Source organism: Cucurbita maxima, unplaced genomic scaffold, assembly GCF_002738345.1.
Source record: "Cucurbita maxima cultivar Rimu unplaced genomic scaffold, Cmax_1.0 Cma_Scf00004, whole genome shotgun sequence".
NCBI classification, from domain to species: domain Eukaryota; kingdom Viridiplantae; phylum Streptophyta; class Magnoliopsida; order Cucurbitales; family Cucurbitaceae; genus Cucurbita; species Cucurbita maxima.
Window position 1 is genome coordinate 277,223 of NW_019272020.1, and position 25,509 is coordinate 302,731.

At 38.1% G+C, this 25,509-nt stretch overlaps 6 protein-coding genes across 10 annotated transcripts; all 6 read left to right on the forward strand.

The window, feature by feature from the left end:
• Window positions 1–35: 35 nt before the first annotated feature.
• On the forward strand, window positions 36–907 carry LOC111478381 (protein LIGHT-DEPENDENT SHORT HYPOCOTYLS 4-like). Its single transcript, XM_023122602.1, has 2 exons — window positions 36–195; window positions 285–907. Exons 1-2 carry the CDS (start codon window positions 56–58, stop codon window positions 751–753), a joined length of 609 nt encoding a protein of 202 aa, XP_022978370.1. The 5' UTR covers window positions 36–55; the 3' UTR covers window positions 754–907.
• Window positions 908–2,692: 1,785 nt separating this feature from the next.
• Window positions 2,693–10,427, forward strand: LOC111477991 (serine/threonine-protein kinase tricorner-like). 4 transcript variants are annotated; one of them, XM_023122032.1, is made up of 14 exons: window positions 2,693–3,106; window positions 3,821–4,043; window positions 4,425–4,599; window positions 4,863–4,946; window positions 5,224–5,465; window positions 6,154–6,373; window positions 7,457–7,536; window positions 7,611–7,695; window positions 7,920–8,051; window positions 8,130–8,243; window positions 8,378–8,425; window positions 9,340–9,427; window positions 9,647–9,703; window positions 9,806–10,427. In XM_023122032.1, exons 2-14 carry the CDS (start codon window positions 3,862–3,864, stop codon window positions 9,940–9,942), a joined length of 1,644 nt encoding a protein of 547 aa, XP_022977800.1. In that variant the 5' UTR covers window positions 2,693–3,106; window positions 3,821–3,861; the 3' UTR covers window positions 9,943–10,427. The 4 variants fall into 4 exon arrangements, with proteins under 4 accessions (XP_022977800.1, XP_022977798.1, XP_022977797.1 ...); XM_023122030.1 differs by having other exon boundaries at window positions 2,696–3,106; window positions 3,818–4,043; window positions 9,800–10,427; XM_023122029.1 differs by having other exon boundaries at window positions 2,697–3,106; window positions 9,800–10,427.
• Window positions 10,428–11,271: 844 nt separating this feature from the next.
• Window positions 11,272–13,291, forward strand: LOC111477801 (probable WRKY transcription factor 14). Of its 2 annotated transcripts, none has more exons than XM_023121696.1 (3): window positions 11,272–11,813; window positions 11,899–12,057; window positions 12,521–13,291. In XM_023121696.1, exons 1-3 carry the CDS (start codon window positions 11,407–11,409, stop codon window positions 13,125–13,127), a joined length of 1,173 nt encoding a protein of 390 aa, XP_022977464.1. In that variant the 5' UTR covers window positions 11,272–11,406; the 3' UTR covers window positions 13,128–13,291. The 2 variants fall into 2 exon arrangements, with proteins under 2 accessions (XP_022977464.1, XP_022977465.1); XM_023121697.1 differs by having other exon boundaries at window positions 12,533–13,291.
• Window positions 13,292–14,256: 965 nt separating this feature from the next.
• On the forward strand, window positions 14,257–19,108 carry LOC111477809 (alpha N-terminal protein methyltransferase 1-like). The gene is made up of 7 exons (XM_023121709.1): window positions 14,257–14,689; window positions 14,917–14,975; window positions 15,387–15,506; window positions 16,178–16,279; window positions 17,491–17,545; window positions 17,814–17,911; window positions 18,754–19,108. The coding sequence occupies exons 1-7, from the start codon at window positions 14,419–14,421 to the stop codon at window positions 18,874–18,876; spliced, it is 828 nt and encodes a 275-aa protein (XP_022977477.1). The 5' UTR covers window positions 14,257–14,418; the 3' UTR covers window positions 18,877–19,108.
• Window positions 19,109–20,149: 1,041 nt separating this feature from the next.
• LOC111477805 (eukaryotic translation initiation factor 3 subunit D-like) lies at window positions 20,150–22,374 on the forward strand. The gene has a single exon (XM_023121704.1). The coding sequence runs from the start codon at window positions 20,292–20,294 to the stop codon at window positions 21,993–21,995; it is 1,704 nt and encodes a 567-aa protein (XP_022977472.1). The 5' UTR covers window positions 20,150–20,291; the 3' UTR covers window positions 21,996–22,374.
• A 1,295-nt stretch (window positions 22,375–23,669) lies between these two features.
• On the forward strand, window positions 23,670–25,403 carry LOC111477808 (berberine bridge enzyme-like 8). The gene has a single exon (XM_023121708.1). The coding sequence runs from the start codon at window positions 23,670–23,672 to the stop codon at window positions 25,257–25,259; it is 1,590 nt and encodes a 529-aa protein (XP_022977476.1). The 3' UTR covers window positions 25,260–25,403.
• The last annotated feature ends 106 nt before the right edge of the window (window positions 25,404–25,509 follow it).

Sequence of the window (25,509 nt, forward strand, 5' to 3'; positions counted from 1 at the left end):
CTGCCTATCTACCCTCTTCCACAGTTATTATTGACTCGCTACTCACAGATCCATCATGTTGGCTATGGAATCCGCCTCCGCCGTCAACAGTTATAGCTCCGCCTCTACTACCACCACCTCCACCTCCGACAACCACCACCACTATCCTCTTTTGGAGCCTGCACCACCATCCCCACCGCCACCTGCACTCAGCAGGTACTTTGATTAAATAATCTTCTTATTTTTCTCATTATGTTCTCGTATTTCAACTCGAAGCATGAAAATGGTAACCGTACGTGACGCAGGTACGAGTCACAGAAGCGACGTGACTGGAACACGTTCGGGCAGTACCTAAAGAACCACCGCCCTCCACTCACACTATCCCGCTGCAGCGGCGCTCATATTCTCGAGTTCCTCCGCTACCTGGACCAGTTCGGTAAGACCAAAGTCCACACCTCCTGCTGCCCCTTCTTCGGACACCCACAACCTCCTGCCCCCTGCCCATGCCCTCTCCGCCAGGCCTGGGGCAGTCTCGATGCTCTCATCGGCCGCCTCCGCGCCGCCTTCGAGGAGAACGGCGGCCACCCGGAGACCAACCCCTTCGGCACCCGAGCCGTCAGGCTCTATTTAAGGGAAGTGAGAGACTCGCAGGCCAAGGCCAGAGGGATTGCTTACGAGAAGAAGCGTAAGAAATCCGCCATGGCTCCACTGAAGAAGCACCAACGACATGCCCCCGACGAACCCATGCCTCTCACGGATCACTCCGCTTCCTAACTTCCAATCAAGAACTTAATCAATCTATCACTTAGTTTTCTGTAAGCCCTCGTAATTATAGTTAGTATTTTGTTTAATTACCCCTTCCCAATCTGTGTTTATATATTCAGACGATTTTTTATTTTTTTTAATGGATTTTAATATTTCGTGATAACTAAATCGACAATAAAATTAAAATATATAGAAATATTGGTTCCCATCCCATTATTATAGATTGACAAATAAAATTCCACTTAGAGCAAGTTTCTCCCCAGCTATGTGTGTCACTTAAATTCTAGACATTTCTTCCTTACATCCACACGTATTAATTCAATTTCAAACCTTATGTTATATTATAACATTTTTTTTTATCCTTAATTACTGCTTGATAGTGCCATATTTCCATCATTGCCCTCTCCTCTTATATTTAAATCTCATATCTCAATATATCAACTTTATATTAAAAATAATATATCTTTATCGGGGATTTGATTATATGTTTAAACTAACTGGATAAACCAAAATTTGCTTATTTATTTATTTTATTTTATTAATTGGGGGAAAAATTAGATGGATAAATGGCATTTGTTGTGAGGCTAAAAAAATGGGGATGTCATTTGCACGCAATCATTGCCTTACAAGAAAATAGACATTAATTGTCCAACCCCTTTATCATGCATTAAAATAAGTGCTCATCATATTCACGTCTCTTCTTACATTTATCAACTTCCTCATCATTATTCTATGTATTTAATTATTATTTTTCTTTTTCTTTTTTTAATATATAAAACTATATTTATTTAAACGCGTCTCATGCAACTATATTCTCGTACTAATAAATTTAGAATTTTAAAAAATGTTAGTTCGAGAAATTAAGGGATAATAAAGTCATAGCCATTATGAATATAAATGTATATATTATTATTTAAAAACACATAGTCAGTAGAAGAGACGGAGGTTGAGTGTAGTTGGTAAGATATGGTCCATTGGACAAAAAATAGAAGACCAGCTGGTCCTCCATTTAAGAAGCAGATCCAGGTGGGTTTGGAGATTTTATTTTTTTAATAATTATTCCACCCCCGAATCTCACGCTCTCTTAATTCAATTTCTATTTTTATATTTATATGCAAAAGAAACACGTGGATAGAATTTCCTGGATTCGACATTTAATGGTTCTGTCCGAGATAGAAGTGTTATTTTAAGATTTAAATTGTAAATGGTTATATTATAACTAAATTTCATCGTCTTCCTTTTTTGGGCCGGGTTCCCTGCCTGATGAAGCCCAATTATTAGGACAGATGGCCCAATTATAATTTGATTGACAACCTAGTAAACGACGGTAATACTTGATCATCGATAAATAATAATACTTTATTACCGCCTATTCAAAACAAATATAAAAATTATGGAATTTGACTCGATTATTTTGATTTTGTAATAGCTTTACTGACGTCACCATGCAAGTTTTTATTGGTTCAGAGGCGGTTTAAGTTTAATTAATTAAAAACACGATTTTAATGAGCCCGGCAAATTGGATCCATTCTGAGTTTGATCCTTTCAAATACATATCCCATACAATTTTTTTAATCTCTAAATAAAGAAAATAAAATTTTAAACTAAAACTTTTCAAATTTATTTTTAAATACAACTGTTCGTTTATTTACTGACTTGAAATTTTTTTTAATTTAATTTTCAATTTGGTTATATGGAAAAGTATATTTATAGTTTAATTTTAGAAAGAAAAGGAAAAAGAAAAGAAAACAATGGGTCGAAAATGGAAGGCGGTTTGAAAAGGAGAACGGGGAGACGGAAAACCGAGTCTAATCAATCGAACACGTGGGCGGTGGAGATTGGTAGACCCAATCATCCGCTGGCTGAGCCCGAGCCGACGTGGTCGCACGTAGCCGGCCACAATCTTTTGGTAAGGGACACGTGTTGGTACCCTTTGATTGTATCGTCAACGCTATTCAACTCCGTCGCGCCGGAGGCGGTTTCCGAAAGTGGACTTCAGCGGACAGCAGCTCCCTTGTCAACGTCACTGTGAGTTCCACCAAGTAAAGATTATTTTATCCGCAAATTCCATCGAGTTTGCTCCTAATCAATCGTGCCGCCCAATTGTTTCTAATTGCACAATTCACTCTACACTAATCAATTTGCTTTATCCGCACCTGAATTGACTACTCAATTTGTTATTCCCATTCCATTTCTTTTGGATTTTCTTCTTTTCTAATCTCCGTGGAGCAAGCGGATCACCTACTGCAACGAATACAGCCTTCAAAAGCACTTCTCGCACAGAGAAACAGAGAGAGAAGAGACACCCGGGGTTGAGGCTCCGATCATCAACAGTGCTCTTTTGGTCGTCTTCTTCCCTCAGGTTATTTTGTTTCCCTACTTTTGGTTTGGCGACGCGATGGGGGGTACATAATTTTTGTTTTCTTTTTTGGATGGTTCTTTATAGATTACGAGCAGTTATTGATTTAACGTATGGGCCTTCATCTGAGTTGTTATTATTATTGCTCTTTTAATTCTGAAGAAACATAATTGATTGTGTTCTTCATCGGAGACGTTTTTATGTAATATGTATTTGCCGAAGCAGTATATGGTCAATCATGGCAGCTTGTGATCAAGACTCGAGAGAATTTGAATTTGAGGGATCTAATTTTATAAGAAAATTTCATGAACATGCATCATAGAGCTATCTGGTTTGTAAGGATATAAATTTTGGGAACGAGTAGGATTATCAGCGTCAAGAAATTTATAAACTTAATCCGCATCCCTGCAATCCTTTGCGCGGAACTTTTTTTTTATAGGTTGGCGAGTGCGGGAAGAATAATTTGGTGAACCTAAGTAAATTACCAGAATATAGTGATCATTTGGTGTTCTTGCGCCTTCTACTGTTATAGGGATGGCTTCAGAATTCTCAATCTATTTCATATCATGAGACATTTGTATTCTTTTGTATTGCACAGTTTCATCATCGGCAGATTTTTCTCTCTTTTTGGTATTTTATCCTTGTTCTTCATCAATATGAAATGATCCAATTATATCATGAAACAATAACCATTATTGTACTTCTTTATATAAGCAGGTGGAAAATAATAATGCCTGATCGTGACTGAAAGAGTTATTATGGATTCAGCAAGGAGTTGGTTTCAGAAGTTCCAATATAAAGAAAAGAAGGAGAGTGTAAGTGAGAATGAGGTTCAAGATGTACCTTCAAGTGCGACAAAACAGAAAGTGGAGGTTGCCAAGCAATATATCGAAAACCATTACAAATCTCAAATGAAGTCATTGCAAGATAGGAAGGAGAGGTATTTTTTTGTGTATACTTTTTTATGTTCAAATGGTCTGGTTACACTTATTGGCTTTCCATGGGATCGAGTACTTGGAATAAAATCTGTGAGGGGTCGTAGAATTCATATTTATAAATATATGCACTTATATTGAGTGAATATAATGTTTTTATCCTTTCATTGGATTATTTGGTTCGTTTCATACCAGATATAATATGGAAGTGATCTTACTCTTAATTTTGAACGAGTGGGAAATCATTAGAATAGGCAGTTGGTCGGTGCTAATAGTACTAACGTATTTAACCCTGGAATTGAAGCAACGTTTATTCATTTATTTTTATTTTTTATGTTAATAGACATGTATAGCTATATTTTAATTATACTCTTGACATTTGGCAGACGTTGGGTGTTGGAGAGGAGGCTTGCTGATGCCGATGCTTCTGAGGAAGACCAAATAAACGTTCTTAAATATTTAGAACAGAAGGAGACCGAGTACATGCGTCTTCGTAGACATAAAATGGGTGTTGATGATTTTGAACTTTTGACAATTATAGGAAGGGGGGCATTTGGGGAGGTATGTTTCTAACAGCTTTGTCATGTTACTATATGAACTTTTAAATCCCAACCAGTGTTCATTTCGCTTTCACTTTACACTTGTTTGTTTGTTGTCTAATTTTTTTTTTTTTATATCTCGGTTCAATGATAATAGTACAAAAACATACATGTAGGCTATTGAAAGTATGTACATCTGCAAGGATTTACATACACGGGATCTTCTTATGATTTTTTTTTTGGGGAGGTTCTTATAATAGTTATTCTTTCTATATTGTTTTGCAGGTTAGACTTTGTAGAGAAAAGGCCACAGGTCACGTGTATGCAATGAAGAAGCTTAAGAAGTCTGAGATGCTTCGCAGGGGGCAGGTATTTCTGAAACCTTGGCCCTAAATTTTTTGATGATGGATTGACATTATTTCAAATATTTTAGTTAATGGTGATCAGTAGTACAGAGCTTTTTGTAGCATCAACTTTAGTCATGTGATCATATGCCAAATGGTTAGAGAAAGTAGGGGTTTGTTTCGGTTTTTATTTTTCAGATCCTTCTGGAAAGAAAATAAAGTTAAGGGAATAGGAAGATGAAAATAATTCTCCTTTGATTCTGCAGATATTTGACTCTTGTATTTTATTTTGTTTGTTGTAGGTGGAACATGTCAAAGCTGAAAGAAATCTTCTAGCAGAGGTTGACAGTGCCTACATTGTGAAGTTATACTGCTCCTTTCAGGATGAGGATTTTTTGTATCTTATAATGCAATATCTTCCTGGAGGTGATATGATGACTCTGTTAATGCGCAAGGACATTTTGACGGAGGATGAGGCTAGATTTTATGTTGGGGAAACAGTCCTTGCTATAGAGTCCATTCACAAGCATAATTACATTCACAGGTTTTATATCTTCTTCTTCTTCTTTCAATAATCTTCCATAGCTTGCTCTTGTCATGGTTTTTGCTCAATCTTTATTTGGTTGATAAAATAAACAATTGTCTTAACTAGCTTTCGTTGATGGCTAGTGATTGGTTTCACTTGAACCTTCTTGCATTTTTGTTCAGGAAGTGTTTGGAAAAAACATTTTGTGGTTTTACTATTTGTTAATCATGTTTGAATATGAATTTGCTTATAATAAAAAGATTAAGCGTTCCTTTCTTGGAAAAGCTGGCCAAGCAGCCACTGTTTCTACTATGCCTTTCTAGCAAAAGAAACTATTTGTGGTACATATTGGAAGATCTCTGCGGTTGCATGAACTGGGCCACAGTCGCAACTGTCCATTTCTAGGATGTTGGATTTTTATTTTTTACTTTTCATTTTTTCCCCTCACATTTTAAGATATGATTATCACATAGAATAGTTCAAATTCAAATTTCTGGTATCATTTTATCAGCACAAAAACCATGTTCTTCCCCTAGATTGTTTTCTTAAAATTCCCTGTTGGTTCATATTTACGCTTCTTATCTGCATCTCTTTCTTCTCATATGAGTGTTTCATTTTTTATAATTTATATTTCAGAATTTTTAGAAACTGTTACATTGAGTGCCATTTACAAATTTAAGTAATGTGAATTTTCTCTGCTTTTTAGAGATATCAAGCCGGATAATTTACTGCTTGATCGTTATGGGCACATTAAACTCTCAGATTTTGGGTTGTGTAAACCCTTGGAGTCTAGTAGTTTCCCTAATCTCACCGAGCAAGAAAATATAGTGGGGCAGAATGTCAGATCTTCTGATAGTCAAATTAGTGTACCAAAGCGAACACAACAAGAGCAATTATTACATTGGCAAAAGAACAGACGAACATTGGTTTGTGCTCTCTCTCTCTCTCTCTCTCTCTCTCATAGTTCCATTTCCTTATATGTTGGGAAGTTGAATGTTAGATTTCTAATTCTATGTTATAAAACAAAATTTTGTTGGATGAAGGAATATTCAAGAAACAATGCTTGACAAGATTTACCATTATTTTATCCTTGTGAAGCGTAATTGGGCGTTGACTATTTGTTCATGGCCAGAATTCTTATTAACAAACTGTGTAACATCTGACTTACATTTCTGGTTATTGCAGATTTTTGTATCATTCCATTTGAATATGACAGAATTTTCCTTGATATAGATTTTTTATTACAGACATGAAGATGTTCAAAGTTGTTTGTTACAGTGCTTCTACGTCTTATAAATAGAATGACAAAGAGAAACACAATCAAAATTTATTGATCATGAGTTGATTTATTTTTTCTTGCTGAACAGCAACTATATTTTCTTCTTTGCTCTTCTTTCGTTCTTTTTCTTTGTTAGATAAAGATTAAGTAACAGACCGATATATGGTGCATGGAAATTTAATATATATAATTCAACCATCTGGTGAGAATTCTAAATTGCCTGTTGAAATTTTTGTCCCTGACATTGCATTTTTTAGTTCCAACTCAAATTCAGGGCCCTACTTCCATCTTTATTTATTTTTAATTTAATTATCAGACATTCTTTCTTTGATCATTCAGATATTTTGGCGTCATAGCTTTCCATTTAGTCGTAAATCTAGAGATGAAATTCCAACTCTTGTTCAAATTATTTTAATTGATATTTACTTCTTTTTAGGTGGGGGCAATCTTACCCCAAGATCCTGTACCCTTAGTTGGCTATGGACGTATGATTGTTGAAAAATATAAGTAACAGCTTTAGCTTCCTGTCAACTTTCTCGTTAATTTTAATAGAAGAAAAGATATAAACCTTTTCTTTTTAATTTAAATCAATGTGTCCATTTCACATCCTTATGTATATATAGGTGTGCATATTTTGTCGAAATTCTCTTTCTCCCTTCATATGTATGTGTACATAAGTTTCCTAGTGATTTTATTATAATTTTCATTCTAATTAATGTGTTGGTTTTAGGCTTATTCTGCTGTTGGAACGCCGGACTATATTGCCCCAGAAGTGTTATTGAGGAAAGGATATGGAATTGAGTGCGACTGGTATGCTTGTTTCTTGTGTCTAACATCATTTCAATATGGTTCTTGATCAAATTGTAATAAGAAGTTTCTTTTAGGTGGTCCCTTGGTGCAATTATGTACGAAATGCTCGTGGGATTTCCACCTTTCTATTCTGATGATCCAATGTCTACTTGTAGAAAGGTATGAGCAATCAACACTTTGTGAACATAGGCAGTAGGCATATAGACCTCTCCTTAGCTCTCTTGATTAGGTAATGAAAATGGTTAAAATACATGTTTAAAATTCTATGGCATAATATTAGATCTTCAAGGTTACATATTTTGGCCTATGAAACGAATGATGGTACTGCTAACTTCTGATTTTAAGTATGATCATCAAACAAATGGTAAATGTATGTTGTGCAGATCATTAACTGGAGAACTCATTTGAGATTCCCAAAAGAAGCAAAACTTTCCATTGAGGCCAAAGATCTTATTTGCAAACTTTTATGCAATGTTGAGCAAAGGATTGGAACCAAAGGAGCTATAGAAATTAAGGTTAGCATATAAGTTCCTTTATCCTTTTCAATCCATTTATTAAATTGATTATATGGCTCAACGAATGCTCCTTGTTAGGCGCATCCATGGTTTAAAGGGATACAATGGGATAAATTATATCAAATGGAAGCTGTTATCATCCCAGAGATCCATGATGAGTTAGACACTCGAAATTTTGAGAAGTATGAAGAGGTATATTATCATTTTCCGTATAGTGGCCAGTTATTGGTTACTTTGCTATCTGAATGAGGATCGCATTAATTTGTTACGATAGTAAAAGAATTGATATCAAAACAGCTGTTATAGTGAATTTTTGTGTTATGCAGCTGGGTGTGCCAGGTCATACTCCATCAAAGTCGGGTCCTTTGAGAAAGGCAAGTCTGTTTTTATTTTTCCTTTGTTCTGGGAAGCCTTTAAATCTTCCATTCAGCTACACATAAGTGATCCGGTATGTTTGCTGACAGTTGTTCTTTCAATGTGTTGGAAAGTGAGAAAATCTTAAGATATTTAATCTCTTAAGTTGGCATGTCTCTAGTTTTTTTTTTTTCTTTTTTTTCAATCATCACTGATTTTAAAAGATGCTCGGAATTTATCTGATGAGGTTTACCAGGATGGAATTGTGTTTCCATTGACATGTTAATACTTCCACAGATATCTTTGTGAATCAAAAAGTTTGTCATTGACATGAGGCAGACAATATTATTATTATTACTATTATTTGGAATGTCATAGGATTGATGGAACGTTATCCTCGTAATTTTATTTGAAATTTTGTTGACATCAATATTTTTATCAACAGTTCTGTAGATTTCAGACTTGACATTGATAGTTTACTGGTAGATTGCGAGTTATGACTTATATTTTCTTCCATGATCTATCTACAAACTTAATGTAGCTGATGGGACTAGAACTTTGAAGCATCCCTAATAGCAACAAAAAAACACTTCTGCTAAGATTGGTAGAATGTTTTTAAGGACATCTTTGTAAAACGTTATATACAAAACTGTTACAAATAAGTAAAAACATGTCCAAACAACCATTAATTTTAAATGCCATATGATTGGTTAACCTGACAAGTGCTTGAGTGGTACAGAATCTCAAAATTTTCAATGCAAGGACACAGATTTTCATGCTAAATTTTGTTGGTTTTCATTTTAAAGCTTGCTCTAGAATATTTATATTGTTTATTCTTGAACTGTGGCTATATGCATCTTACCATCCCTGTTCCTTCTCCTATTATTATTATTTTTTTTTTCTGTAGCGACTGACACAAGCTTTTGTTGTTCAGCAGAAGCTTTCACCCAAGGATGTAAACTTTGTTGGCTATACGTACAAGAATTTTGAAATTGTCAACGAACACCACTTGTCTGGCATTAGTATGTATCTACTTACTTTCATTCAATCTAACAACTCAGTTCCAAATGAACATGGGGCAGTCCCAGTTAGTAGTATATCAATACGGTTAATATTCAAGTCCAAGTAGTTTCGTTCTAGCATTATGATATGTATGGTTCTGTTAGTATGTTTCACATGAACCGTATTCCACCAGTTTCTTAAAATACACGAATTATAGTTGCTTCAATCTCTACTTGCAGCTGAGACGAGGAAAAAGCTTAACAAGACCAAGAGACCATCTGTTACAACTCTATTTGGTACACATTCACAAATTTTTTGATTCACATTGTTCGGTTCCGTAACATATTCTTACCTTCTGCCCTCTCTGTTTGACTCTCTCCCCCCTTTCTTAGCCACAGAAGATTCTTCAGAGCAGCCTGTTCAAAGAAGTTTTCCTAATCATTTGCCAACCCATCTCGAAGTCTCGGAAAGCCCCGATCCATCACCTCGTTCAACTGGATCACTGCAACAGCAGCAGAAGCGATGGGGGAAATGAAAGGTCAAGTCACAACTTGCCTCTTAGCTTAGCTCAAATGGGAGGTGGTATACGTTTTATACTACAGGAGGAAGGGGAACGGAGAAGTGTGATATTGTATAAAATGTTGTAGATTCTGCAATCTTTATTGACAACGATAGATTCTCACCCGGCTAGTTAGCCTTCTTGTGAGTTCGAAGTTTACAGAAAGTTAGGATTTTTTTCCCAACCCCTACGGCGGAAAAAGGTTTCCAAATGTTATTAGATGGCCAGGAGTCTTCTGCTACTCACAGCCAGAATCCAGCAGAATTTAAGTTGATTCAGCTCAAGAAATCTGCATTTTCCTCCATCACTGATGTGTTTGAGAGGAGTGATTCAAGTCATTTCTAAGTTGTGGTATTGGAATGTAGTGTAGTATGTTGCTGAATTATAGCATCAAAACTTCAATGTGGTTATAGTGTATAAGGATTTAAGGACTAATTCAAATTCCAATTTCATTTCATGTATATTTTTAAAACATGGCATGACTTGTTTTGATCAAGTGAAATTTAGAAACAATCAAGGATCAAATTTGTTAACTTTTAATTACTTCCTAATTAGAACATTCCGGAATGGTCGACAACACTTGGTACTAAGATCTTTTTTTGATGTCCAAGAATTGATAATGTCTTAAAGTTGAGTCAAAAGTTTCGTCTTTTGACATGTGATAGAGAAGATAAAAAAGGAAAAGTGAGTACAAGAAAATAAAAGTTAAAAAGGATAAGTTAGAGTCTTACAACTTTGCGAACACTTACAACAAATAGAAGACAAAATGTTTAAGAAAGTTTAATAAACGAGCGAAAGTCAAAAGTAAAGAGAACATAAAAGGAATTAGAGGTTTGTCAATGAAACATCTGTTTACATCAATCCCTATAAAGTCAGTGATGCTGAACAATATTCTATATATTTATTGCTCTTCCTTCCCAGGCTTCCCCTCAAGGTTTTAAAACGCGTCTACACTTTTATAAGAAATGTTTCGATCCTTTTTCCAATCAACGTAGGATCTCACATATAGTCTTCATCCCAACATGGTCAACCCAATGCCTTGTATAACTTTAACACCAAACTTTTGAGGGTTAGCGTGGGTAGCAAGACAAAATGGGTCACGAAAAATAATTGTATGGAAGATCATACACTATCACATCCTAATTAAAGCAGTTGCACAGAATGAAGAAGATATATATTTATTTTATTATATGGTTTTAATTTAATGTAATGGCCCCCTACTTTCCACTTCAATTATTATATTTAATGTGTAGACTATTTTAATCATCAATGCAAACAAGGCCAAATGTGGGGTTTAAAGCCAGTTTTGTGGGAGCCTTTTGATTTGATGCTTCCGCAATGACCAAATTCACGACCCCCAGCTCCTCTCCTTAGCCGATTCCTACTCATACAAGACAAAAAAAATGAAGGGTTTTCTGTTTGCTGTGTAGGTGGCTTTGGATGGAGAATTTCGAAGGCGATTTGAGTGATATTGTGAGAGGAGGAGGAAGAAGTAGTTGTAGTTGTTATGGATGCAAATCAGAAGACGTTGACCACCAACCCTTTTGCCCATCAGAACAATCTTGGAAATTTTCATCTAAAGTGTTGGAAGAAGAAGAAGAAGAAGAAGAAGAAGAGGATGAATTCAGTTTCGGGGATCCCTTTTGTGGTGCAGCCATCAGAGATCCACTTGTTGAGGACAGAGGAAGTGTGTTTGGTGTGGATGAAGATGATGAGCTTATCAAAACACCCTCCAACGTATTCTCACGCATGCTTCACATCTCTCCACCGACACCAACACTTACTTCTTCCCCTTCTAATTTCCTAATTCCTTCTCCCCTTCACATCTCTTCTCCTACCAAGCCATGGTAAAAGTAGGGTTTTTTTAATCCCCAGAAAAAGGGTTGAGAATATATAATGTCTTGAATGGGCTGTATGTGTGTTGGTGTTTAGGAAGAGGCAAGCAAGGAAGGTGGTGTGTGTTCCTGCTCCAGTGGGTGGCGGCAGCGGCAGCAGCAGCTGCAGCAGGCCAAATGGGGAAGTTATTCCTTCTGATCTGTGGGCTTGGAGGAAATATGGTCAGAAACCCATTAAAGGCTCTCCCTATCCTAGGTATCTTTTTCTTTTAACCCTTCATCATCTTTATCAATCTCAAACCTTCCTCTAATTTGCTTCCTCACCATATACATCAAATTCTATCATTACATCGTCTTTCTCTTCTGCATTTTAATGCTCACTCACTTCCCTCGTCGGTTTCATTTTCGTTGGAGAGGTAAACGGAATATTTCTTATAACGGTGTTAAAATCTTGAGTAGAAGCCTAGGATAGAAAGTCCAAAGAGAACAAAACGTGTTAGCGGTGACTTGGTTCCAAATGGTATTAGAGTCAGTCAATAGACGGTGCAAGGTACTAGTTAGAGTAGGGTTAGACCCTCTCTATAGTAGATGTATTTTAAAATGGTAAGGTTGACGACGATACACAAGGTTAAGTGAGACGTACTGATTGTAGTCTCAGCTCTAATCATAATCAATGTTGTAGGATTATGTACATAATTTAGAAGCATGCATTTATTCAGGGGGTACTACAGATGCAGCAGCTCAAAGGGTTGTTCAGCCAGAAAGCAAGTGGAGAGAAGTAGAACAGATCCCAACATGCTGGTGATTACTTACACATCCGAGCACAACCATCCATGGCCAACTCAGAGAAACGCTCTAGCAGGCTCGTCAAGGTCCCAACACTCCAAACACAATTCTTCTTCAAAGCCCTCTCCCGCTACGCCTCAAAACCCAACAACAACAACAACAACAATTCAAGATCACAAGGAAGATCAAACCAAGAATGAAGCAACAAGATCATCGCCATCATCATCAAATAACAAGGTTAAGGAAGAAGTTGTTGAGGAGATTGAGAAACAGTTTGAAACAGAAGAGCATCATGAATTGAGCGAAGGGTTTCAATATAGGGTGCCTGCAATGGGAAGCAATACCACCAACAACAATCAAAGTGATGATTTTTTTGCAGATTTGGAAGAATTAGACACCCACTCTTTAACCCTCTTCTTCACTCAACCCCACAAATCAGAGCAATGCAAAGGGGGCGGTGGGTTAGACGACGTCGTTGCATTCAATCCTCCCTTTGATTGGCCACCACCTCAAAACAACAACAATTCACAACTTCCATGAAGATCCTCAATTCACAAATTCCTTTTTTTGTTTCCTCCAAGTAAATTATAGGTATCTGGGTACATTTCTACAGTGCCAAAGAAAAGGAAAAGAAACAAAAGTATATAGGTTTGGATATTGGATTGAAGAATAAATTTGAATGAAGCAGACGAGTGTTAGTGCTAGTGTTATTGGAATATTGGTGTATGAGGAGGAGATGGGACAGAAAGTCGAGGAACAGAAGGGATTGAACAGTGAAAAGAAGTACGTGATTGGAAAGGTGAGTGAAAATAATGATGAACATGTTTTGAAGTGGGGATCAAATCATTCAATCCCTTCTATCATCCCTCGCCTGCCCCGCCCCCACCTCTTTGTTTTCCCGTCTTTGGTTGCCTATTGAGTTTTCTTATCAGATGCACCTGGAAAAGAGTGTTCCTCCGGCTTGTGGTCTATGTATATATATTCCTTGGACTTCCCCTTGGGCCTGCATCATAATATGAATCATTAAACCCCTCGAACAACGCGTCAGAAATGGAAATAGGGTTTTCCAACATTAGTCAAATCCATCGGACTTGGTGAACAGCGATCAAACTCACTTCAAAGGCTAAGGAGGCATACAAACAATATTATTATATATTTTTTGGTTTGCTGATCGATGGGATTTGGAGGCATTATGGGCTCCATTGAGTTGGGTGAGCCACCACTAGATATGCATGCTATCTATAATTAAATCCACTTTCCATCTTAACTTCGGTATTAAAATGGTTTAAAAGTGGGTAATCAGTGTTTGCTTAATTGCTTAGTTGACCAACTTTGTGATTAATTAATCACACACAAATGTATGGGAAAACCCCTAATTTTGACTTCCTAACTAATTAATTACTTTTCCCATGAAAGCAAAAAAATAAGATGGGAGGGACCCCATCTGCCCTAATTCATAATGGTGGAAAATGAGGTTGGGGGAGTTTGGGGTTTCTGTACGGTGCATTGCATTATTGGTGGAGGAAGAGATCATCGCAATTGGGCCACAACAACACAAAACCCCATTCCCGGCATGTTTGGGTTGGGCTCTTATTTAAATATTGCATAAATTCTAAAATTTTACACTAGAGGACTAATCACTTTCCACACTCGGGACGCTCGGTTGCATTTGTATCCTCAATTTGCAAACCCAAGCAAGGGGAACAAAACCAGAGCACTTCTCATAAAAAGGGACGGTCGGGAGCTGGAACACCAGGCGCGGCAACGCTTTGGGCATCGAAGCAGGATCAAGGAGTAGCCGTACCCGTACCCGTACCCGTACCCGTAGCTAATGGAGGGTAGCGGTGCTGATACAGACGGCAACGAGTTCAAGAATGCAAAGGAGATGTGGATGGAGCAGGTCGGAGATACCACTAAGCGCACCCAGTGGTATCGTGAAGGCGTAGGCTACTGGCAAGCTGTAGAGGCATCGGTGAATGGGGTTTTGGGTGGCTATGGCCATGTTAGCGACGGCGATATCTTGGGCAGTGAAGTCTTTCTCAAATCAATTTTGGCCGAACGTTTCCCTCTTGCTGGAAAAGACCGCCCTCTTGTCGCTCTTGGTATGTCTGTTTATACCCACTTCTTAATTTTTTGAATTCCAGATTTTTGTTTATGACCTGCTTTCAGTACATGCTCTACTTCTTTTCTTACAATTTAGTCTTCTTTTACTTTTATTCCTACTCGAGTTTGTTTAGTTCGTGCATATGATGAGCTGTACTACTTTGTCGTTAATGCTCTATACCTGAGCACGTAGTTTTACTAATGCCGGAGCTGCCTGCTATTGCAGATTGTGGTTCTGGCATTGGGAGAGTCACGAAGAATCTTCTTATCAGATATTTTAATGAGGTAAGATAATACAAGTTACTTTATTGTTGCTGCCATATTACTTTCTTGCCTTTTATCTGTCTATCTTGGGATTTGTCGAGTAAAATTTATGAAATGGTGCTTGCTTTGGTTTTTGGATTGTGCAATCTGATCAGACAGTTCGAAAGATTCGTACATCTCTCAGGATACCATTATTGAGGTTCAGCTATTTGTTTCATTTCCTTGACTTCAATAAATGGTTTTCTGGTGATTGATGTATCATGTTATGCTTTGATATAGATTTTCATGATTCTGAAATCAATGCGTTGCATTCAATTTGAAAAAAATATTATAACATGTACTTTTCTTACTCATAATCTCTTTGGTCTACTAGTATACGAACTTACCCCTACAAAAAGTCTATTTATTTATTTATCCTTTTTTGAGCCTTAGGTTGATCTTCTTGAACCTGTATCACATTTCCTAGAGGCTGCCCGTGAAAGCTTGGCTCCTGAAAATAATGGGGCCTCTGATCTGCACAAAGCCACTAACTTCTTTTGCGTGCCGCTACAGGTAGTATGTAATGTAGTGATATCCAACAAATGCAAAATTAGCAAATTTGTTATATTCTGTGGTTTTGTATGCTGAAGCTCTTCTCTTTGCTGCTTTAGGTGGTACTTGGTAATCTATGTACCTTTTTGGATGTGAAAGGAATTCTGCTTTTTGTATAAAGAGCCTATTCTTAAACTTTTTCCTCCAACTCACACCATCCTCTAGTATGCGACTGAAAAGGAACGAGTTATAAGAAACTGGAAAACAATTGCAAACATGGGTATAGCTAGATGGCTTAGACAGTACTTCTGTCTCTTGAGGTCGGAGGTTTAATCCCCACGCCCTGTATTTCTTGAAATTAAATAAATAAGTAAAAAAACTGGAAAACAACTTTCAATATGTGTAGATGTCACAGAATACAGGTACAACGTCCAGTAGGTAAGACATTGTATTGAGGAGTTTTATGTGATAAGTTGCTATTAGTATCGTAGTAGATGCTACTGCGCCATTGGATCTTCTCCATTTTCCTGTCTGTTTATATTTGATCTTCAGCGGTAAACTTTGAATGCCAAATGCCCATCTGTCTGAATTATCTTTGACATTCATGTATTTGGCTGGATGTTTCTTGATTTTGTAACTGGCTCAACCCGTTATCGCTCTTTTAAAACATCTAGATTTTTCTCGACTGTTAGGAATTCACGCCAGATGCAGGAAGATATGATGTTATTTGGGTTCAGTGGTGTATTGGACATCTCACTGATGAGGACTTTATCTCGTTCTTTAAAAGAGCCAAGGTAAGTTGTTCTCTTTTTCTTGAATCAAGCTCTGAAGAATTTTGTTAGTTGAGTTATTTACCATTTCTTGGGGCCTTTTGGCTGTAAAGTGGTCTAGCTGTCAGTAACCCTTCAGATATTTAGATCTTCTAATTTTTTTCTGACATTAGCTCTTACCTTTTTTTTTTCCCCCACCTTTATTTGTTGTGTGGTTCTTCTAATGTGGATGATATATTTTGAATTAGTTACTAAAATGTCAATATAATGTTCACATTAGAGACTAAGATGTGAAAATGTCAATAGACATACTGGCGACAAAATTTACTGTTAATGGAAGCTTGAAGGCTCTATTCGGACTCAAACTTAAAATTCTGTAATCAAGGCTAAATACTCATCTAAACTCCGTCTGTGTCATGTCTAACATGTTACTAATATATATATATATATATATAGTTTAAGAAAGATCCCAAATAACTTTATGCATGAAAATTTCAATATTTCAATTAATATCAAAGGGAAATACCTTTTTGATCATTTATACTGAACATAGAAATCCTTAATATTGTATCGATAATCAACAAAGGAAGTCGTTTCTCACAAGAAAGTGGGAAACACAAGGATAGACAAGATATATCCACCTAGGTTAAGGTTTGTTTACAAAAAGGACTTTGAGTTGGCGTGGACGAGAAAATCATCATTATTGCAAAAGGAAAAAAAAGGTGCAAACTGGCATCTGTAGTTTTCAAACCTCCTCTGGATCTCTTGCCTTTTTTTTTGTTCAAGTATACTTTTTCCTTTTGTTCAAACTTCCCAAGAATGGCTTTGAACTGATTTCCTGAAAAAACAAACTTAGACACCTCGTAACACAAAAAGATGAAATGATCATTATATTTTTGGTCTTGGCTTGAAAATCATTCTAAGTGAGTCTTATGGTGCTTCTTGTAAATGATAAGGTCGTTTCTGAACATGAATTATTGTGGTTCTTTTTTTTTTCTCTTACTGTTTCAGTTTTCCTTTCACATCGATAGTCGTTCATGTTTCTGATAGCATCATCTTACAATTAATCAATTTCTCATGTCTCTGAAACACCTTGCAATTAATCAAAAGTTTCATGTTTCTGATTACTCTTATTAAAAAAAAATTGATAACTGGATTTAACTCTTAAGAATTAAGAATGCTATGAATGCTGTCATCAGGTAGACTTATGACCTATTTTGGCTCTTTACTTTCAGTTGGGCCTAAAGGCTGGCGGAATTTTCGTTCTGAAGGAAAATATTGCAAGATCTGGTACCTGCCATTTTCAGTTCTTTTTGTTATGAATATTATGCTGTCTAGTTACAAAGATATATTATCTCAATTTCAATATCTGATATCTGCATTCAATGAAAATGATTTTCATTGTTCTGTTCTCAATGAATTTTCTGTTTCTTTCCAGAAAAAGAAAAACCTTATGTATTTAAAGAGCATGTCTGCCTCATCGACCTTTCCAGTGGGACCATTCTAGCTGAAAATTAAAATGAACATATCAAAACTCACGTATTGTATCTTGTTGCAGGATTCATATTAGATAAAGAAGATCGAAGCATCACAAGATCTGATACATACTATAAAGATCTATTCAATCAGTGCGGACTCTATCCATTTAAATCAAGGGTAAAGTGACTATGCATTTGGTTTAGTCTATTCAATGCTACTTTTATTTATTTATTTTTTTCCATCTGTTTCATCATCAAACCAGATTGCAAAATGATTTTCTCGGTTGTTATTTTATTTTAATCGATTTTTGTTTCATAAATACATCTGTGGAAGTCACTTCAAATATCAAGACATTAATTATAAATGAGACTCATCTGGATATGTTCACAAGAGGCTCTTAGATTTCTTTCCTTCCAGTCAGGATGCCTTCTGATCTCAAAATATTGGAATTGAGTTATTAGTTCTAGGAAGTTGTAAACTAGTGCTATCAACATTCCTGCTTTACCTCACTATACTTGGTTTATTCACTACCCTAAAGAAATGAACAAAAGCGGTTGTTTGCTAAGAATTGGAGAGAGTAACTACTTTCCAACTAGCATGCAGTTGATAGGTAGTGCACCTTTTATGGTTCACGTTCACATTGCTATTTACCACGATTGACAGGTCTTAGTAGCTTACCTTGCAACTTGCTCGCAAATTCTTACTGGATTCCGGAACTTATTCCATAAAGGAATTTAATTTGCATTTATTTGATGAAAAAAATCAAATGAAATGTGAACTAGTTAGCCAATTCAATAGCAGTGTGAAGAGAAGCTTACCTTGCTTATAAAGGATTGGGTTACTTAGATTGAATATGAATAAACTTGTAACCAACATGTCCCAACTCAATCCATTAACACTCCTTATAACTCGGTATAATTCTATTACATGTGCACTCACTTTCTTGCAAACTTCAACCCTGTGTTATTCCTCCTGTCAATTACCGAGTTTCTTCTATTTTATTGTGCTCGTGATTTTAGGACCAAAAGGGATTTCCCGAGGAATTATTTCCTGTGAAGATGTATGCATTGACTACGGAGGTGCCCAGGAGGATTTCTCGTGCCAGAAGGGAACAAATCAATAGACCTGGAGTTATCAAGTGAGGATCTTGATCCCATTTCTATCCTTTCTGAATGAGTCAGTTGCTGTGATTTGGCTAGCAATGATACATTTGTGTTCGGTTACTTTTGAACCTTATTTGTTTGTACAGATTTCATGTTTTAGATATCTTGAAGTGATAAGTATGACCTATCTTAGTCTTTGTCAACTGTCTGTTATTGATTGTTGAATACTCTCGTTTGAAAGATATGAACAAAAGAAAATTCCAAAACCCAAGCTAGTTTTAGAGAATGGTTTCTTGGACCAACTTTGTATTCCTATTTTTCCATTTCAAGAATTGTTTCAAAAGATATCTGCCCGATCTGCAGTGATCTAAATCCCTGTTATTTATACAAACTTACAAAATCTAGTTACCACATAGCTAAGGCAACTAATGGGATAATTAAAGCTTAATTGCTCAAATCCCTGAGATAATATAGGAGCGAACACCAGAAGAAAGGAAAAGGGACGTTTTTGAATTTTAGTGTAGTAGAAGATGGATCACTCAGCCAATCTGATATTCACACATCAAAGGCTCTCACCTCTGCCATTAGAATCAAATGCTGCTGCAACAGATGGAATGCTCTGTTCATATCTGAAGAAGTTGCCCGGATTCACCATGGTCTTCACCTCCACCAATCTGTCAAAGCTTCCCTTGAAATACTTTCTTCCCCAACAGCTTGCGTTGCCATTTCCATTCACCCCCAGATCCACGTCTCTGTAGCTCAGATAAGCACTTCTAGGCGATTTTCCTCATCATTCCTTCCAGATGTGGCTTGGAGATTGGCTCTTGAACGTAGTCTGATTGCTTCTTCAATAATTTTTCAGAGTTGGGTTGCCTTCCGAGCAAGACATTGAGAGGAGTCCCAATGGGGTAGTTGGACCAGAACAGAACAGACTCGATCCAGCTCGTTTCTATCGTTCCAAGGCCTTCACACCCAATTCAGGAAGAGTGTTTCAGACAATAAGGAAAACAGCTTCTGTGCACTTCCTAGGAACAAGGATATTAAGAAAACTAATTATGTTGGTTTGACTAACTTTTCTATTTATGAATTCAATTTTATTATCATTAATATACTCATTATATTACAAATCCAACCTTATTCGGTAAATAAAAACATAATTATCTTCCTAATTGTTTTAAAATTGAGATAAAAACAAGAAAATAATTTTAAGAGAATATTTCTAAAAGAAAAAAAAAAGTAAAAAAGGAATAATATTTATTCTCTCTCGTTACAAAGAGAAATAGTGATCGTTTCTTTGGCTAGAGGGGCTGAATTGTAATTTTGCACCTGCTCTTCTCTGAAGTCCTTAAGGCTAGGGTTTTTTCATCCGCCTGCCTCTCCTGCTGCTCCCTGGTGCCGCTCGAACTCTGATTTTGCCTCTTCCTTCGGATCCGAGAAACTCTATCCGATTACAGATGGTCGGAGGCTTTGAAGTGGGAGCTGTTCCCTACAACCCGGACGGTTGGGGTCCGCCGGACTCCACCGCTTCTCTCGTCGCTTCCTCCAACCTCCCTCTCAATGTTCCCTTCGCTCCCTTCTCTCGCTCCGATAGGCTTGGCCGGATCGCTGATTGGACCCGAACTATGAATAACCCTGGTCGCCCCAAGACTGCTTCCGATTCCGTCTTCGACTTCACCAATGACGATTCCTTCCCAGCCAATGCTGACGAGGACATGTCCTTCCGTTTGGTTGATGGAAAGCCTCCTCCGCGTCCCAAATTTGGCCCTAAATGGCGATTCAACCAACAAAGGACGCAGCTACCTCAGCGCCGTGACGAAGAAGTTGAAGCTCGGAAGCGCGAGGCTGAGAAGGAGCGGGCTCGCCGTGATCGTCTTTACAACCTCAATAGGTCTAATGTCAATGCCCCCCGTCGTGAAGCTGCAGTTTTCAAATCCTCTGTGGAAATTCAACCCGAATGGAACATGCTTGATCAGATTCCCTTCTCCACGTTCTCGAAGCTGTCCTTCTCTGTTCCTGAGCCCGAAGACCTTCTTCTGTGCGGCGGGCTAGAGTTCTATGATCGTGCATACGACCGAATCACTCCCAAGAACGAGCGCCGCCTTGAGCGCTTCAAGAACCGCAACTTCTTCAAGGTAACTACTACAGACGACCCTGTCATTCGTCGTCTTGCAAACGAGGACAAAGCCACAGTTTTTGCTACCGATGCCATCCTTTCTTCCCTTATGTGCGCAACCAGATCGGTTTACTCCTGGGATATTGTGGTTCAGCGTGTTGGGAACAAGCTTTTCTTTGATAAGAGGGATGGGTCGCAACTTGATTTGCTTCCCGTCCACGAGACTTCTCAGGAACCCTTGCCAGAAGCGAAGGACGATATCAATTCAGCTTACTCACTGAGTGTTGAAGCTGCTTACATTAATCAGAACTTCTCGCAGCAAGTTTTGGTTAGGGACGGAAGTAAGGTGGCCTTTGACGAGCCAAACCCATTTGCAAATGAGGGTGAGGAGGTCGCTTCTGTTGCTTATAGGTATAGGAGGTGGAAGCTCGATGATGACATGTATCTTGTGGCGAGGTGTGAGGTTCAAAGTGTTATGGAGGTTAATAAGCAAAGATCATTTTTGACTCTGAATGCTCTTAATGAATTTGATCCCAAATATTCTGGTGTCGATTGGAGGCAGAAATTGGAGACACAGAGGGGTGCTGTGTTGGCCACTGAGTTGAAGAACAATGCTAATAAATTGGCAAAATGGACAGCTCAAGCTCTGTTGGCTAGCGCAGATATGATGAAGTTGGGGTATGTCTCTAGGGTTCATCCTCGCGATCACTTCAACCATGTCATCTTAGCCATTGTTGGATATAAACCTAAGGATTTTGCAGCTCAAATTAACTTGAATACGTCTAACATGTGGGGTATTGTTAAGTCTATCGTGGATTTGTGCATGAAATTGAACGAAGGCAAGTATGTTTTGGTCAAGGACCCATCGAAACCACAGGTTAGGATCTATGAGGTTCCTGCAGATGCATTTGAGAATGATTATGTTGAGGAGCCACTGGCTGAGGAGGATCAAGTGCAACCACCAGGAGAAGATGAAAATGGTGTCACTGTTAATGCGGGGACGGATGATGCAGAAGAGAAGGTTGATGCTGCTTCTCAAGCTTAAGTCACAGCAGCATTCATTCGACTTGCTTGAGGAAGTTAAAACTCTAACCTTTTGTGTCTTTTTGCTCCCTTTCTTTTATGAGATTATCATTTTGGTTTTGGTTTTGGATTCCTGCAAGCATAATACACATTGCTCGAGTAACTTCCAGTTGTTAAAACGTTTTGCTAGCTAGCTGGTTATGCTATCCTGAAAATTTTGAACATGAGTTCTTTCCATCAGTCATATATATATATATATATATTTGTATTGAGACATGGTTTCTTGTGGATTCTAGTTTTCAATAAGTTAGTCTGCCAAGGATTTGATTGATACACTACACCATGAGCTGATGATACCTTCAGAATGTTGAACATGAGCTAAGCTGAGCTGTTTAAGGTTTTGTTGATTGCTTCTGGATCTAATTTGTATCTCTACTTTCTACATTTCCTATATATATATATATATATATATCTTAGGAGTAGCAGGGCTCTATTCGCTATGCAGCATTCACCGGAGAAGATGCTTGCTAGTCTGGGAGAAGTTCTGAATCTGCTTTGTTATTTGGCTGCTTACTTTTAGTTGACCCCATCATCTTACTTCGGTATAAAGTAACCCGAAATTTCTTTTTCTAATTTTATTTGAACGATCCTTTTTCTCATCCGTTGATCCTAGAAGCTGTAGAATGGTACTGTGTTGGTTATTGTTTTAAGTGACCACTGTCAGATTGATTTTCTTATTTCTTTAACTTAATAATAATACACGTGTATTTCACATCATTTTACCAACATTCATTTCTATGGACCTCAAATATATAACATTACAACTCTCTTCTCTGAAGAGTAACAGGATTTTTTTGGTTGTTGGAGGGGAAAAAGTTCAATCTCTGTGGCGAGTTGGGGCGAAGACATGAGTAAAAATGAAGACTTTAAACTAAAATCATTAGAAAATGAAGTCTTTGCCAAATGGCCATTAATAAAGTATCACATCTTTTCAATAAAATGAAGGAATATCAACTCTTGAAACATTAAGAGAGGAGTGTGATAGCTTGATGTTTGGGGCGGATGACAATGGGAAAAACCGTTAAGGGATTTGGGCATGAAAATGATCTTGATGACAAGATGGTTAAGAAAGATTTAAGAGAATTGAAGTTGCTAATTATACCACTAAGATGCATCCATAGCTCAATTATAAAAATTATGCACAAAAACAAATCTTCAAAAAAGACTAGGTGGATAGTCTTTCACTTTTAAAGGTGATCATGTGGTTGATGATGCAAATGAATGTCAAAGCTATTAAGTTCCGAATCCAAATTTTCAAGTCTTGAACATGACAGTACATATACATTCAATAATCAAATGAATGTCAAAGCTATTAGGTTCGAATCCAAATTTTCGAGTCTCGGACATGACATTACACATACATTCAATAATTGGACATGACATTACACGTATCCACATATTTGAGTTAGAGTAATCCTAAAAAAAGTATTTCCTAATTAAACAAACAAAATCGTGTGTTTACATAATTACCCATAGTTGCGCCGAACGTGGAAATGGCAATTGAAGAAATGTCCACAAAAGAAAAACAAGAAATGGCCAAAATTGGAGACGACGACTGAATTCACGGTCTGCACATCCTCATATTCTCCTATATAACAACACCGAATCTCCCAAACATCCTCAAACCATTACACAGATGGGGCCTTCTTCTTCTTCTTCTTCCCTCCTCGCACTCCTCTCTCTCATCTTGCTTCTCTCCCCATGGGTGAGAGTCTCCTCTGCCTCTGGTCACGACACCTTTCTCCAATGTCTAACCACACACGCACAGCATCAGTCCCCCATTTCTGACGCCATTTTCACCCCCGACAACTCTACCTTCTTACCAACCCTCAATTCTTACATCAGAAACAGCAGATTTCTCACCCCCGCAACCCCTAAACCGCTAGTCATTGTCGCAGCAAAGCACAAATCTCACGTCCAATCAACCGTCGTCTGCGCCAAACAGGCTGGCTTAGAGATCAGAATCCGCAGTGGGGGCCATGATTATGAAGGCCTCTCTTATATCTCCCATCATCCCTTCGTCATCCTCGACCTCTTCAACCTTCGAGCCACCACTGTCGATATTGCCAGTGAAACTGCCACGGTGGAAGCAGGGGCCACCATGGGGGAGCTTTACCACGCCATTGCTAGCAAGAGCAACGTCCATGCCTTCCCTGGAGGGGTCTGCCCAACGCTGGGTGCTGGTGGACACATTTCAGGAGGTGGGTATGGGACTTTGATGAGGAAATTTGGGCTCTCCGTCGACAACGTTTTGGATGCAGAGATTGTGAATGTTGAGGGGGAGATCCTAAACAAACAACAAATGGGGGAAGACTTGTTCTGGGCCATTAGAGGAGGAGGAGGAGGGAGCTTTGGAGTCATTCTCTCGTGGAAGATCAAATTAGTTAAAGTCCCAGAAACGGTGACGGTCTTTGAAGTTGAGAGACTGATTGAAGAAGAAGCAACGGAGATCTTCTTGCAGTGGCAGGGAGTCACAGATAAGCTGGATGAGAATCTGTACATAAGACTGATGCTAAACTCCGCCAATGGGAAAGATGGGCTGAAAACAGGGAAAGTTTCATTGGGGGCGCTGTTTCTAGGGCCAGCAAACACGCTCATGGAGATTATCAATAAGCACATACCCAGTTTGAAATTGCAGAAGGAGGATTGCTCTGAAATGAGTTGGATTGAGTCGGCTCTGTTTTGGGCAAATTTCCCAAAAGGGTCAACCTCAGAAGTTCTGTTGGACAGAGCGGTCCGACCCAATACTTTTCTGAAGCGGAAATCGGACTACGTGAGGGAACCCATCACAGAGTCGGGGTTGGACGCGATATGGAAGGCGGTGATGGAAACAGAACGAGTGGGTATCGTGTGCAACCCATACGGAGGCAAAATGGGCCAGATTTCAGAGACGGAGACGCCATTTCCACACAGAGCTGGCGTGAAATTCAAAATCCAGTACTCCACCACCTGGAAGGAAGAAGGGGAAAAGGAAGCGGATGAACGCTTAAACATGATTAACAAATTGTACGAAGCAATGACTCCTTACGTGACGAAGAACCCGAGAGAAGCGTTTCTGAATTACAGAGACATCGACGTGGGAAGTAGCACGCATTGGAACGTGGGAGAAGGAAAGGTTTATGGGGAGAGGTATTTCAAACAGAATTTTGAAAGATTGGTGGACGTGAAGACCAAGGTTGATCCCCACAATTTCTTCAAGAATGAACAGAGTATCCCCACCCGCTGATCTCCCCTGAATCAGCGAAGATGATGGGTTTGGACTATGCTTTGTTTGTTTATATCTGAAAAACAATAAGTGGTTGTAGCCGTTGCTTTGAATGAATGGCTATGATACTCACGGTGCCAATCAATGAAATCAAAAGCTTTCTCACAATGAAATCAAAAGCTTTCTCAATACTTTCTTCATAACTTTTTCTATACTTTCTAGGTGAACATTTCACAGTTCTAGAAGAACGAAGAATGTGTTAAGAAGCGAT

What these genes read in the sequence shown, in the direction of transcription:
- LOC111478381 (XM_023122602.1), top strand. Translation starts at nt 56, where the DNA reads ATGTTGGCTATGGAATCCGCCTCCGCCGTCAACAGTTATAGCTCCGCC. An exon ending in CCGCCACCTGCACTCAGCAG is followed by an intron (nt 196 to 284) that starts GTACTTTGATTA and finishes TACGTGACGCAG; the next exon opens with GTACGAGTCACAGAAGCGAC.
- LOC111477991 (XM_023122030.1), top strand. Translation starts at nt 3,862, where the DNA reads ATGGATTCAGCAAGGAGTTGGTTTCAGAAGTTCCAATATAAAGAAAAG. An exon ending in TTGCAAGATAGGAAGGAGAG is followed by an intron (nt 4,044 to 4,424) that starts GTATTTTTTTGT and finishes GACATTTGGCAG; the next exon opens with ACGTTGGGTGTTGGAGAGGA. An exon ending in ATCTGTTACAACTCTATTTG is followed by an intron (nt 9,704 to 9,799) that starts GTACACATTCAC and finishes CCCCTTTCTTAG; the next exon opens with CCACAGAAGATTCTTCAGAG.
- LOC111477801 (XM_023121696.1), top strand. Translation starts at nt 11,407, where the DNA reads ATGGAGAATTTCGAAGGCGATTTGAGTGATATTGTGAGAGGAGGAGGA. An exon ending in TCTTCTCCTACCAAGCCATG is followed by an intron (nt 11,814 to 11,898) that starts GTAAAAGTAGGG and finishes GTTGGTGTTTAG; the next exon opens with GAAGAGGCAAGCAAGGAAGG. An exon ending in AAAGGCTCTCCCTATCCTAG is followed by an intron (nt 12,058 to 12,520) that starts GTATCTTTTTCT and finishes GCATTTATTCAG; the next exon opens with GGGGTACTACAGATGCAGCA.
- LOC111477809 (XM_023121709.1), top strand. Translation starts at nt 14,419, where the DNA reads ATGGAGGGTAGCGGTGCTGATACAGACGGCAACGAGTTCAAGAATGCA. An exon ending in TTATCAGATATTTTAATGAG is followed by an intron (nt 14,976 to 15,386) that starts GTAAGATAATAC and finishes TTTGAGCCTTAG; the next exon opens with GTTGATCTTCTTGAACCTGT. An exon ending in CGTTCTTTAAAAGAGCCAAG is followed by an intron (nt 16,280 to 17,490) that starts GTAAGTTGTTCT and finishes CTTTACTTTCAG; the next exon opens with TTGGGCCTAAAGGCTGGCGG.
- LOC111477805 (XM_023121704.1), top strand. Translation starts at nt 20,292, where the DNA reads ATGGTCGGAGGCTTTGAAGTGGGAGCTGTTCCCTACAACCCGGACGGT.
- LOC111477808 (XM_023121708.1), top strand. Translation starts at nt 23,670, where the DNA reads ATGGGGCCTTCTTCTTCTTCTTCTTCCCTCCTCGCACTCCTCTCTCTC.